General features: G+C 32.9%; 1 protein-coding gene across 20 annotated transcripts in view; it reads right to left on the bottom strand.

Moving 5' to 3' along the window:
- Window positions 1-12,778, bottom strand: part of LOC115209943 (calcium-dependent secretion activator 1) — a 289,946-nt gene that overhangs the window by 216,246 nt on the left and 60,922 nt on the right. For 13 of the 20 annotated variants that reach the window (XM_036500755.1, XM_036500758.1, XM_036500764.1 and 10 more), the window contains 6 exons: window positions 12,197-12,333; window positions 10,626-10,813; window positions 7,229-7,330; window positions 6,530-6,593; window positions 3,669-3,792; window positions 2,446-2,463 (listed from right to left, as the gene is read on the bottom strand). In XM_036500755.1, coding sequence (XP_036356648.1) covers window positions 2,446-2,463; window positions 3,669-3,792; window positions 6,530-6,593; window positions 7,229-7,330; window positions 10,626-10,813; window positions 12,197-12,333 — 633 coding nt within the window. The remainder of the gene's footprint in view (window positions 1-2,445; window positions 2,464-3,668; window positions 3,793-6,529; window positions 6,594-7,228; window positions 7,331-10,625; window positions 10,814-12,196; window positions 12,334-12,778) is intronic. The other 7 variants (XM_036500762.1, XM_036500768.1, XM_036500784.1 and 4 more) reach the window with 1 other exon arrangement.

The raw sequence follows: 12,778 nt of genomic DNA, 5'->3' as shown, positions 1-12,778 counted from the left end.
ACAAGAGTTGATAAATGGTTGAATGAACAAAATCCAAGCTTCTCTGCTAGTTCCTCAACAGTTACAATGGGATTTTGTTCCACCAGGTTTTGCAGGACATCCTCATCGAACTCTACAGATCTTCCAGGACAAGGCATGTCTTCTAGGCTGTAGTTTCCGGCACTGAATTTCTGAAGCCACTGTTGACATTGACTTACACTTATTGTCCAATCCCCATATACTGCATTAATGTTCCTAGCAAAATACGCTGAATATGCTCCTTTGTCACTTCCATTATAGCATTGAAAAAAATAACTGTTAAAATCGAAGAGCACTCTTCAAAAACTTGCACTGAGAATAAGTATAAGTTAAAATTACTACCTGCTTTTGTAGCAAGTTAATGCAGGGGGTTTAGCCCTTCCACCTCTGATTTTTTGTTCATGCAATTGAAAAAAAACGCATTATTTACGGGATGACCCAATATTTTGCAGATGTGATTGTTCAAGATATCACACAACAGGTATATTGTTTAATCTGCAACGTTTCAAAAATGAATCAAAGATTTCCTAACTCTAGTTTATGATCTATTATATTCTGATGACTGTGGCCTTATAATTCACTTAGAACAATATATCAAGGAAGTAATGAAACTCTTTCTCTGTATTGCTTTTGATTTTATGATAAGTTGGAGAGTCATGTGTGGAAACAAATACACTTGTTAAGAGATGGATGTAGAAGATTCTTTTGAGTATCTTGGCAACTCTGACACCAGAGATAGATCGTTGGATTCTGAGATCAATTTGAGGACTGAGAAGGCTTTTGTTGTATTTTGGTAAACTAGAGAAAGAAGTCTGGTTAGACAAGAGTTTGTAACTTTGTATCAAGCTTTACATTTATGATGCTTTTGTCATCACATCCCTACTATAATTACCTATGACATGGATTCTGTACTGATACCAAAATACTTGCAAGATTGCAGAGGCAGTATCTAAGGTATTTATTAAACATCAATTGGAAATCTTTTACACCTGACATGGAAGTGCTGAACAGGGTAATCTGCTTTAGTATTGAATTTCACATCATCAAATATTGTCTGTTTTGATGACTTCAGGCTTCAAAAACAATTTCTTTCTGGAGAATTAGATTTCATTAAGCATCCCCAACCAAAGAGATTTCATAAAAGGCAACCACAAGTCTTGAACATCAACATTTAATCGGTAACATCTTGCACTGAACAGAAGTAAATGGTACTTCTATAACTAGGAGGTACAACTTGCAATTCAAGAAAAATCAAACTGCCCATTAAATATGTGTAAAACTTGCAAGTGTTGATGTTCTTAGTAGCAGAGGGTCTAGAGATAATCTCATCTGTAGATTCTGGAGTAGTATTACACATTCAAAAGTAAGTCTTCTGAGCCATGAAAGGCCACATGCCAGGAGAGAAACACAGAATGATTATATGCAGATAAATCACAACACAAATACGTACATATATATACATCATCATCCATCATCATCATCTTAATGCCCACTTTTCCATGCTTGCATGAGTTGATGAAACTATGTTGGGGCAGAGTTTATTACAACTGGGTACACTTCCTGATGCCAACTCTCACCTGCATCATGTTTGAAAACAGGTGAGAGTTGGCATCAGGATGCCTCATTGAAAAGACTGAAAGACTGAAAGTCTAACCAAGGATAATATACTATCATCCTACATCAACTCTTTCAACACCAGCATGACACCATTGTTATCTAAATTGAATACAAGATATAAGGAAATACTAAAATATAGCTGGTAGTTCTAATGACATCATTTTACATCAACATTTCCATGTCAACAGGAAGGTTAAGTCATAAGTTTTAAATGACAACCATCATCATAGAAAAGTGATATTTTGAAACCAATTACATTTACTAGTGTGTTTTATATATTTTTGTCATTACTAAACAACTAGTATGAAATTATAAGATTTATCAATCTTCATAAACTTTTCATGCAATTTTTTGTTTTCATTTGTATATATCCTATCTAAAAAAAGGGAAGATGGATAAATAAAGTTGATACAGATGTTAAGTTTAACATAGATTACAACAGGAAAATAATTGTTCACAAATTAAACAAGCAGAAATTAGTATCTAAATATATATATAACTATAATTGTTAGATATAAGTAAAAGAATTAAAAGATTACATAAATGAATTTAAGAAACATAATAGATATAATTAATTGTAATACTATCCTATCCATGCAAGCAAGGAGGGCGGAAATTAAACAATGATGATGATGATGAAATACAAATTACAATAACTTTATTTTTTTTTCAAAATATATATAAAGCAACAACAAAGACATCAACTTAATTCTAATTTCAAAGACAACTGCATAACAATAACATGCACTGAAACTAAACACAAAACAACAAAAAAAAACAACAACAACAAATATATGAACATTTTCATACCAGCAGCACGTTCATTTGCTGTAAAGATAGATGTATTATTATTAGATGAAATAAGTAAAAACTTTTTTAAAATATAATTGAAAGTTTTTGTCTAAGAACCTGGAAAGTAGGATGAAGGGATTTATTTTCAAAATGAAAATAGGAGGAAAATGAGTAGAATGTGATATATAATAATATAGTAATATAAATAAAAGCTATAAGTTTATTAATGAGTTATTAATTAAGATCAATACAAAATATAAATACTGCACAGCAAGTCCACTCCACATTTTACAGAATTATGTCAATAATAGAAACGGTAGATGTAGGCATGGCTAAGTGGCTGCAAAGCCTACTTTCCAATCATGTAATTTCAGGTTCATCCCCACAGCATGGTGCCTTGGATAAGTGTCTTTTATTAAAGCGCTGGGTAAACCAAAGCCATGTAACTGGATTTGGTTGATAGAAACTGAAAGAAGAGTGGTGTGTGTGTGTGTACAGATGTCTTTGTATATGTGTGTGTCTGTATACACATGTCTGTGTGTCCATGTGTATACACATAGATATAAATCATCACCATCACATAGGTTGGACAGAATTTATTAAAACATATTTTCTGGTAAAATCACTTTAAAATTATCTGTTTCAATCTTTTTAAAAATCCTTTAAAAATAAAAAAATTTTTCTTTTACCTTAAATAACAGACAAATTCTTTTCATATTTAGAAAATATATTGCATTAGTCATTACAAATATGTTTCTGTGAAATAAAAACTGATACTCCATCAGTTATGATGACAAGTGTTTCAGTTGACCCAATCAACAGAACAACCTGCTCATAAAATTAATATGTAAGTGGCTGGGCACTCCACAGACATGCGTATCCTTAACATAGTTCTCAGGTACATTAAGTGTGACACAGAATGTGACAAGGCTGGCCCTTTGAATACATGTACAACTCATTTTTACAAGTTGAGTGGACTGGAGCAACATGAAATAAGGTGTCTTGCTCAAGGATACAACATGCCACTGGGAATCAAACACATGACCTTACAATTGTGAGCTGTATACATCAACCATTAAGCCATGCACTTTCACAGTTTCTGTGAAATAGCTAAAAACTTAATAACAAGCTCATACAATGTCTAAAGTCTTTCTTGATAGCCCTTAATGATGGCAGCACCCCAGCATGGCTACAGCCTTCAGGCTGGAACACATAAAAGAGGTAAATAAAGAAGAACCTACCTTCAATTTTTGCATATTCAGATATCTTAGTATAATTAACTAACGCAGCATTTTCCAAACATTTCTTAATAACTTTCCTAACTTCTTCAGGAGTGACTGGTGTCACTATATCTTTCATCAGAACCTAAAATCAATAAAAATACATATATATGTCGAATGAAATTAAATTTACAAATAAATTATTTGTTCAAATTCAGAGATTGTAAATCCAAGTTATTAGTAGCAAACTAAATTTTAATTTTTAATAATGCAAACTCTAAGTATGTTTCTTGTTATTGCTAAATTTGGACAAAATAAAGTAATATATGAATTGACTGGAAGATGTAATTTCAGATTTCAGACTAAGATTCCAAGAAGCAAACCAATATGGAAAAGAAAGATCTGGAAGCTTAAGTCTCCTCTGAATAGTCAGAAATTTAGAGACATCTAATTGAAGCATTTGACGAGAATGAGATAGTGATATATAATATTGAGGTCATCTTTAAGTTCTCATAGGTCAACTTAATGAGAGCCACTGACCAAATTTGTGGCTGATACAAAGTCCCATCCAGACTTAAGGTGTTAAGGTAGTGCAACAGTGTAGTAGATAGGGCCATTAGAACAAAGAAACAGGACTGGAAGAGAGGTGGTAGCAGAGAACTGTATCAGGTAGCTAGAAGGGAAGGTAGGAGACAGGTATATTTAGCTAGGGGAGAAGCAGAAAGGAAGAAGTTTGTCAATGTTCTGCAACAAGAGAAGCAGAGACTTAAGATGTTTTGGATTGCAAGACAAAGCTAGAGAAAATTGCAATATTGTAGGAGAGAAGTGCATTTGCATGGATGACATTTCACTTGCAGTTAGCAATTCTGCAAAGAAAGAGGCTTGAAAGTGCCATTATGAAAAGCTGCTAAATGTAGAGAATGCATGTGAGGAGAGTCAGCCTAATGTGAACCCAACAGAGGGACCAGTTAACTGAATCCATAGTAGTTTGGTAGATAGGGCAAATCAGTCTTTGAAGAGAGGAATCACTGCCAAGATGCTTAAATATCTGGCAAAGAGGGATATCGGCTAGTCACTTGTACAGTTAATCAGGGTGTCCATCTCTCTCTCTCTCTATCTTTCTCTTTAACTCCTTCCCATCTTCCTTCTCCTTCCTTGTCCTACTGGGATGGCCAAGTCTCTCCTCTATAGTAAAACAACTGTCTCTAACCTCTTGCCTAGCACACAGCCACTTCCTTCAGTTCCACTCCCTCTTTCAACTAAGAGGTCTTTGTCATGTAAGTTACTTGGAAACCCCATGGTGCCAGTATCACATAAAAAGTACATGTGCTGGTTTCACATAAAAAGCACATGTGCCAGTACCATGTAAAAAGCACCCAGTACACTTTGTAAAGTGGTTGGTGTTAGGTAAGGCATCCAGTTGTAGAAATTATGCCAAAACAGACAATTGGAACCTGGTGCAGCTCTCTAGCTTGCCAGCTCCTGTCAGCTCATTCAACTCATGCCAGCATGGAAAATGGACATTAAATGATGATATGGATGATGATGATGATTATTAGAATATTATTTTGTACCACAGAAGGATAGTTAATTCTCCCCTTTAGCTGAAAGGGTTTTTGCCTTACAAGAGCTTCATTCTAGTTCCACATAAAAAGCACCCATGCTGGTATCATGTAAAAATTACCTATGCCTGTGTCATGTAAAACATACAAGAGCCAGGTCACATTAAAAGCACCTATGTCGAGACATGTAGGAAGTATTTGTGTCAGGCCATGTAAAAAGCACTTGCGCAGGTGCCATGTAAAAAGCACCCAGCACTTTGTAAAGTGGTTGGCATTGTGAAAGGCATCCAGTCATAGAAGTCAAATCTCACTGGAACCTAGTCTAGTCCACAGCTGGCTAGCTCTGGTCAAACCTTCCAACCCATGCCAGCATGGAAAAAGGATTTTAAATGATGATGATGACTTGAGGGGATTTCTTTGTAAAATAGACAGAATGCTAATTTTATGCAACTTAAATAATAAACATATTAAAGAACAGAAGTAACAATAAGGTCCTGAGAAATATGAAATTGAGCTTATCTAAGAAACAAATTTCTAAAATAAGAAAAAAATTTCTAAAATTAAGAACCAAAGTAATAGATTTACTTCATAGGTCTCACTGATGAAACCTAAGCTTTCTTTTTCTTATTGCTGACAAATAAAACAGTAAACAATTATAAAGGAGTTCAACTGAGTGGATTCATTCAGTAACATCTTTAAGTTATTTTAAATTTAGAGAACAAAGACATAACAATGAAGAATGAGAGAATGACTTGTAATATATGATATTGAAAAAGATGTAGATGAGTTATATGATACAGATTAAACAGTGCTAGATAATTATTAAATAAGTTGAACATTTCCAAAGAGATATGAAAATTTGTCTAATATGAAAAATATTTAATGATAACAATTGAAACAATTCATGACAAGAAGATAGAAAACTACAGCATATATATAAATATTTAACAAATGCATACTCATTTACTTTTACAAAATACAAGATATCAGATGAGAAGTGTTCATTTTAGATTATAGCTACACAGTTCTCTAACTAAAATTATGATAAAAAGTTAAAATTTTTATAATTTCTTGCATATCAAGTCAATGGAAATAGTAGTTTAAAATACAGCTAAAAGATACTGTGTTAATCTCTTGCTAGTAATTGATTCTGATTGTGTAGTTCCTATGTAGTCTTGGATTAAATTTAATTAAATGAGAGCAATCAAATAATTAATGCACATTAAAATGTTTTTTAAAATTGTACATTTATTCAAACTTTGAAGAAAAAGTTGAATTAATTGTAGAAACAAAAACTAACAAGAATCTCATTTTACTTACGCGTTCTAACAAAGATAAAGTAGCTTTCAGAGCACCTTCAGGCCTTCCAAATGGAAAGGAATATCTACAAAATAAAATTACAAATATAATATTCAGAAACGAATTTGATAAACAATACACACATACAATTAATTTTCGAAATAATTTCAACTCATTTAATAATATTTAGTAAAAATATATAATTTTGCTACTTCTTTTATACTGGTTTCTAACATTCAATACTTATTTCCATTACATATTTTATCAAATTGAAAGTGAGAAAAGTAAAGTTGACTAATTTGGAACATAACAGGACGTAATTTAATACAAGACATTTTACCTGGCACTCTAATGATTCTACTACCAATTACACTTTTCTTTCCCTTGCAACTTGTTTAATAAACAATATAGATTTTAAATCTTTTCTTCTAGATGCAGTTAAGAAACATTTAACTAGTAAATTAATCTTAAATTTATTGATGGAAGTAGATAAATATTAAAGATCTCATGTAATGAATAACTGAAAAGTGAATATATTGAAGGAGGCCATAGGAACAAGTTTTTCATTAAAGTTTTCAAAAGTATGATATTATTGATATGTAACAATTTACAAATTAAACAGCTGATGTTAATAACAACTTCAGTTGGACATAATTCATGAGGTTTTATTTAAACTTCTGAGCAACTTGCATCAAAAAGACATGGCAAAAATGAAATTACCTAAAGTTTGTGATCTGATTCTCCAATAGTACACGCAATCGCTCCTTAATCTCATCGAACTTCTCTTTTTCAGAGAGAAGAACTGTTCCTATGCCATCAGGCCTGCAAAATATAAAAAAATCTCATAGAAACAGTTATGAAATGCTATCCTTACACCAATATTTAAGTAATAAAATATTATATCAACAAGAGTAATTGAGGAAGTTTTTCTATGGCTAGACGCCCTTCTTAGCAACAGCCCTTACAACAAATAAGTTACTTATTCTTCTGGTCTTTCAAATAATAAATCTCTCAAAGGCCAATTTTTACAACAGACATGAACAATGTTAATAAAATGGGAACACACACACACACACACACATATTTACAAGTATAGTAGATGACTACTTGCCCATGTAACAGACACATGCTATCTAGCAAGAGCAAACTTCAGACCATATGGTTATGAAGCAAACTTGTTAATCAGCCTGGCATGCCGGTGCTTCTTAACTAGCACCTCTTAACTACACAGCAATTCTTGCACCTGACTGATTGATTGATAGATATATGTTTTCTCTGGAATTTATTTTAAGTTTTTCTGCCTTTGCAAAGTTCAAGCTGGTCACTAACAAAGTGGCATGGTTCCTATTTTTCTCATTTTTTAAAGTCAAGACAGCTTTTGGAGTTTGTGGTTACATGAATTGGTTGATGCATGCATACATGTGTGCATTGTGCATATGTATATGTGGATACTCTTGCACTCATGAGTCTGCATCTCACAGCAAAACACAAGTGTGTATGTTTCATTGTTATGTGTGTGTGTGTGTGTGTGTGTGTGTATTCCATATGTAGATGTTGTTGTGCGTATATGTTCATTTAGGAACCTCATTTTTCATTGTTCCTCTGACTGTATCTGGAGAATGCAAATCTGTCTGCTGTGTTCATTTTCAGAGGACCTTCCTAGATTTCTATGTTAATAGGTTGTTATGTAGCACAGGGCACCTATGATGAAAACAAAGATTTGTAGTCTGGATATAAGAGCTGTAGGTTTTTCATTGGTTCTCCATAGATGTTCCCCTTTTCCCAAGTATTTGAAGAGACATTCACGTCTACTGGGTAGCTAATCTCTTTTTCCCTGTCCCATACAACCATATATGGCCTGTTGTACTTACACCAGGTAAGTATACCAAGGTGATGCCTTGGACAGAAATAAGTACAGAGGAATCAAATTGTTGGATCAGGTGATGAAAGTTAAGGACTCAGAGTCATAACCCAACTAATTAGGGGAGAATTAGTCTAGATGAGATGCAGGTTGGTTTTGTACCAGGGAGAAGCCCCACTAATGCTATACTTCTGGTAAGGTAGTTGCAGGAGAAATACCTAGCCAAAGATAAACCTCTGTATTTAGCTTTTGTTGACTTGGAGAAAGCTTTTGTCAGGGTCCCCCAATCCCTTATCTGGTGGTCAATGTGGAAACTAGGGATAGACAAGTGGCTGGTGAGAGCTGTATAAGCCATGTGCAAAGATGCTACCATTAAAGTGAGGATTGGCAATGAGTACAACAAAGAATTCAGGGTACAAGTAGGGGTTCACCAAGGATTAGTCTTCAGTCCACTCTTGTTTATCATAGTCCTCCAGGCAATAACAGAGGAATTCAAGACAGGCTACCCCTGGGAGCTCCTCTATGATAATGACCTTGTTCTTATAGCTGAATCACTACCAGAACTAGAGAAGTTCCAAGTATGGAAGCAAGGTCTAGAATCAAAGGGCCTTAGAGTTAACCTAGCAAAAACCAAAGTGTTAGTAAGTAGGAAGGCAGACAAATCACAAGTCCCTTCAGATAGATGGCCCTGCTCGATGTGTTGAAAAGGTGTAAATAGTAACTCAGTAAGATGCATCCAGTTTAAGCTTTGGACACATAAAAAGTGCAGCAATATCAGAGGAAGGTTAACACAGAAAATAGCTTTTGTGCATGGTAGGTGCACAGGTACGATAAACACCAAAAATGTACATCAACTGCCATGGGAGTAAGCTAGAAGTAGTAGGTAGCTTCTGTTACCCAGGTGGCCAAGTTAGTAGTGGAGGTGGATGCTCCAAGAGTATAGCTGTCAAAATAAGTAAACCTGTCTCCTAGCTTCACTTCTGGTGATCTGATACAGTTCTCTGCTATCACCACACTTCCATTCCTTCCATGCCTGTTTCTTTTCCCTAATGGCTTAGTCAACTACATTGTTGCACCACCACATTACTTTAGTTTGAGTGGGAACTTTGCACCAGCCATAGATCTGGTCAGTATCCCTCAACTGGTTGCCCTGTAGGAACCTCCAGTTGTCCTCCCCATTATGTGATGCTATATCCTCCTCTTTTTCATCAAAAGCTTCAACATAATTTTTTTTCTTTATCAGTGATTTATTTAAACTTTATCATTAACTAAAAACATGTTATACTGGCATTTAATGTGACAACTCTTAGTCATGTAAAAGTGAAACAGCTGTATTGAAAATGATGATCAACTTCATTGTTTCCAATATCACAGGGAAATAACTCTTATCAAATTTTAAAGTGACTGTATCTTATTGAAGTAATAAATTTGCAGTTCCCAATATCCCAATTTTCTGGTATATAGCAATGCAATATGAAATACCTTACACTTCTAATTCTCATGATATAGAACATATGTAACCCTCTTTTTTTCAACTTCCTGCTTTGTTATGTATACCAATATGTATCCTCACTTCCAGCTACTTGATAATGATTGCACTTTATAGTCACATATCTTTCAGTCTTTCTGAGCTAGTTTCTTATTTCTTAAATGTGAATCATTAATACTGAACTTTTCTGAATGAGATTCAACTGTAATAAATCAGGTATTCAATTACATACATACATACATACATACATACATACATACATACATACATACATATATATATATATATATATATATATATATATATGAAACTGCTTTTGAACAGCTATTCATAGATTAAGATTATTTGAATGTGTCATGCATTACTACTATACTCACTAATAATTAAGAGAATTTGTGTTGCTATGTACCACTGAATAAGAATGTACTTCTATTGTACTTTTTTTTTGCAAACATATTGTATACTGAATGCAGCTGGCTTGTATGTTTAATATCTAAATAACATTTTAAGAAAATATCTAAAAAGGTAACAAAAATGTTTATTTTGCTCAGTAATAATTATTATCGATTATAATCGATAATAAAAAATTGGACTTCCTAGCTTTTGAGAAATATAATATCACAAAAATAACAGCGCCTAATTGTTTTTGATAGTGAATACACTGAATGGTAAAACTTATAAAAGTAAATTATGATTTATATAGTTTAATATGCCAGAGTAATGTGTTTTATGAAAACAAAAATGATACAAGAAAAATAATTTCTTACCTATTTCCATGAACATGGGATGCACAAAAGGCAAAACTATAGTGAATTAAGGTTGGGTCAATCATTGTTCCTTTTTCAGCCCGAGTCAGTAAATCATTCAAATAACAAAGGTGCCGATGACAACCCCGGACACCATAACGAGCAGTATATTCATCCAAGACAAAAACTTGGCCTGGACTAAACCAACCCTAAATAAATGAATACACAATATTAATATAAAAGAGTAATGTGAAAGAGAAGAAAGGACACTTATATGTATATTCTCATGGCTAATAATAGCTGAAATAGATCTTTACATATAAAGCTGTAATACATCCTTTATCAATTACCATGATGGCAAAAATATTTTATTATAAAAAGAAAGGCATTATCATTTCTTTTAATGTTCATTTTTCCATATTAACATAACTTAGATGGAAGGTAACTGAAGAGGGATTTTTACAGCTTGCTGGTCTTCCTGAAGTCAATCCTTGTTTTACAAGCAAGTGATTTTTTTTTTGTCCAGAAGAATTCAAAAGCATATAAATAGCAGACAAAAGACATCACTGGTTGCACAAAAGCTCAGCATACTTTCTAAGCATTCACACACACACACACACACACACACACACACACACACACAAACACACACATTATAGACTTCTTTCAGTTCCAGTCTTTCAAATTCCCTCACAAAGTATTAGTCACCTCGGGGCTATAGAAGAAGATACTTTTCCAAAAGTAAACAGCTAAGAAGCAAACCATGTTAGTCTTGTGAAAGACATTTGTTCTGTGCTGCCTATACTATGCCTTTAATTAAGTTACCAAATTGTCTCGAACAAACTTTGGAATTCAAGGTAATCCAATGCTGCTGCAACAAGAAATTTGCCTCAAAACAAAAAATGAGCTACTGGTAGAGGCTGAAGGAATTTCGGTTAAATTATAAACTCATTCCATGGAATGATATGAAAATCCTATTTTTCAATTATAAATATCTTTGTTTTCATCTTTCATTAGTTTTTATGTTTTTGCTTCTACAACTTTGTTTTTATTTATTTCAGTATTTATCTACTGTCATTAGCTATTGAAGGTGTCTTACTTCAACAGCAAACGTAGTCAAAAGACATAAGAATGATACATACTCAAAACCAGATTAAAGTAGATTTATTAAATTTTATTAATGAAAGAATAACTAAACATTGTGAATTCAAAAGTGATACATTAAAATAGCCTAAGCATAAACCTCACATATATATAAGAAAATTATTTGTCAAGACAAGCAAGTATACAGTTTATATGATTTTAAACAAGGCTTTACTGATTCTCCATGACTGCTATAGATATTTATCAAAAGCATATTCTTTGGTTTTATACCAAAATAAGATTTACAGTAATCATGGAAATAAATTTAGAGAAAGTTGATTGGCAATGTATTGAAATAAAAAAAATCTTCAATTCAACTTGTATTTTTTTAAATTTCGGATTTAATCTATTCTTGAGATAAAGTTGTAAATATCACCAGTTAAAAAGTGCTAGTATAAATGCATTGATCAAAATAAAAATAACATAAAAATTAGTTCAAGTATACTTACTAGTGAAGTGTAAGTATCATTTAATCTATAATCAAGGGATAAATTTTGCAGAAGGCTAAACATTTCATGATGATCAAAGAGACATGGATCTGCCTGGACAAATTCATCTAATCCATGTTTTCGGGCTCTATCTGCATCTAGAAAATAAATTTATAATAGTAAATAAAAATAGTGAAATTAAAATTGTCAAAAGATTCTTAACTTTTGATACATAGGTTAAGGATTGTTGTTGCTGCTGAGTAACCCTGATTATATCTGGTTGAGCACATACAATCAAAGACAGCAACTCAAATGCTTCAGTGCAACACACAAGTTCATAATACCAGACAGTCAAATATAAAATGTCTGGAGATGATTAATAAAATTTAAGTATATGATCATTCACATACTTCAAATGTTGAACAATCAAGGCAATAGTAAAAAGTAAAAACTGATTACATGGTTACTTTTTTGAAATGTAATTTTCAATTATGTTATTAATAAAAACAAAAATCAACATTAAAAAGCATTAAAAAACATCTGAATTTTTACCCCTACTTAGAAAATATAAACTATAGTAGAACATGCATGCATAATGCATGG

The sequence above is a fragment of the Octopus sinensis genome, linkage group LG1 (genome assembly GCF_006345805.1).
Source record: "Octopus sinensis linkage group LG1, ASM634580v1, whole genome shotgun sequence".
Lineage (NCBI taxonomy): Eukaryota > Metazoa > Mollusca > Cephalopoda > Octopoda > Octopodidae > Octopus > Octopus sinensis.
Note: the sequence above shows the minus strand (reverse complement) of the source record. Positions and strands in the feature narration are given on the sequence as shown.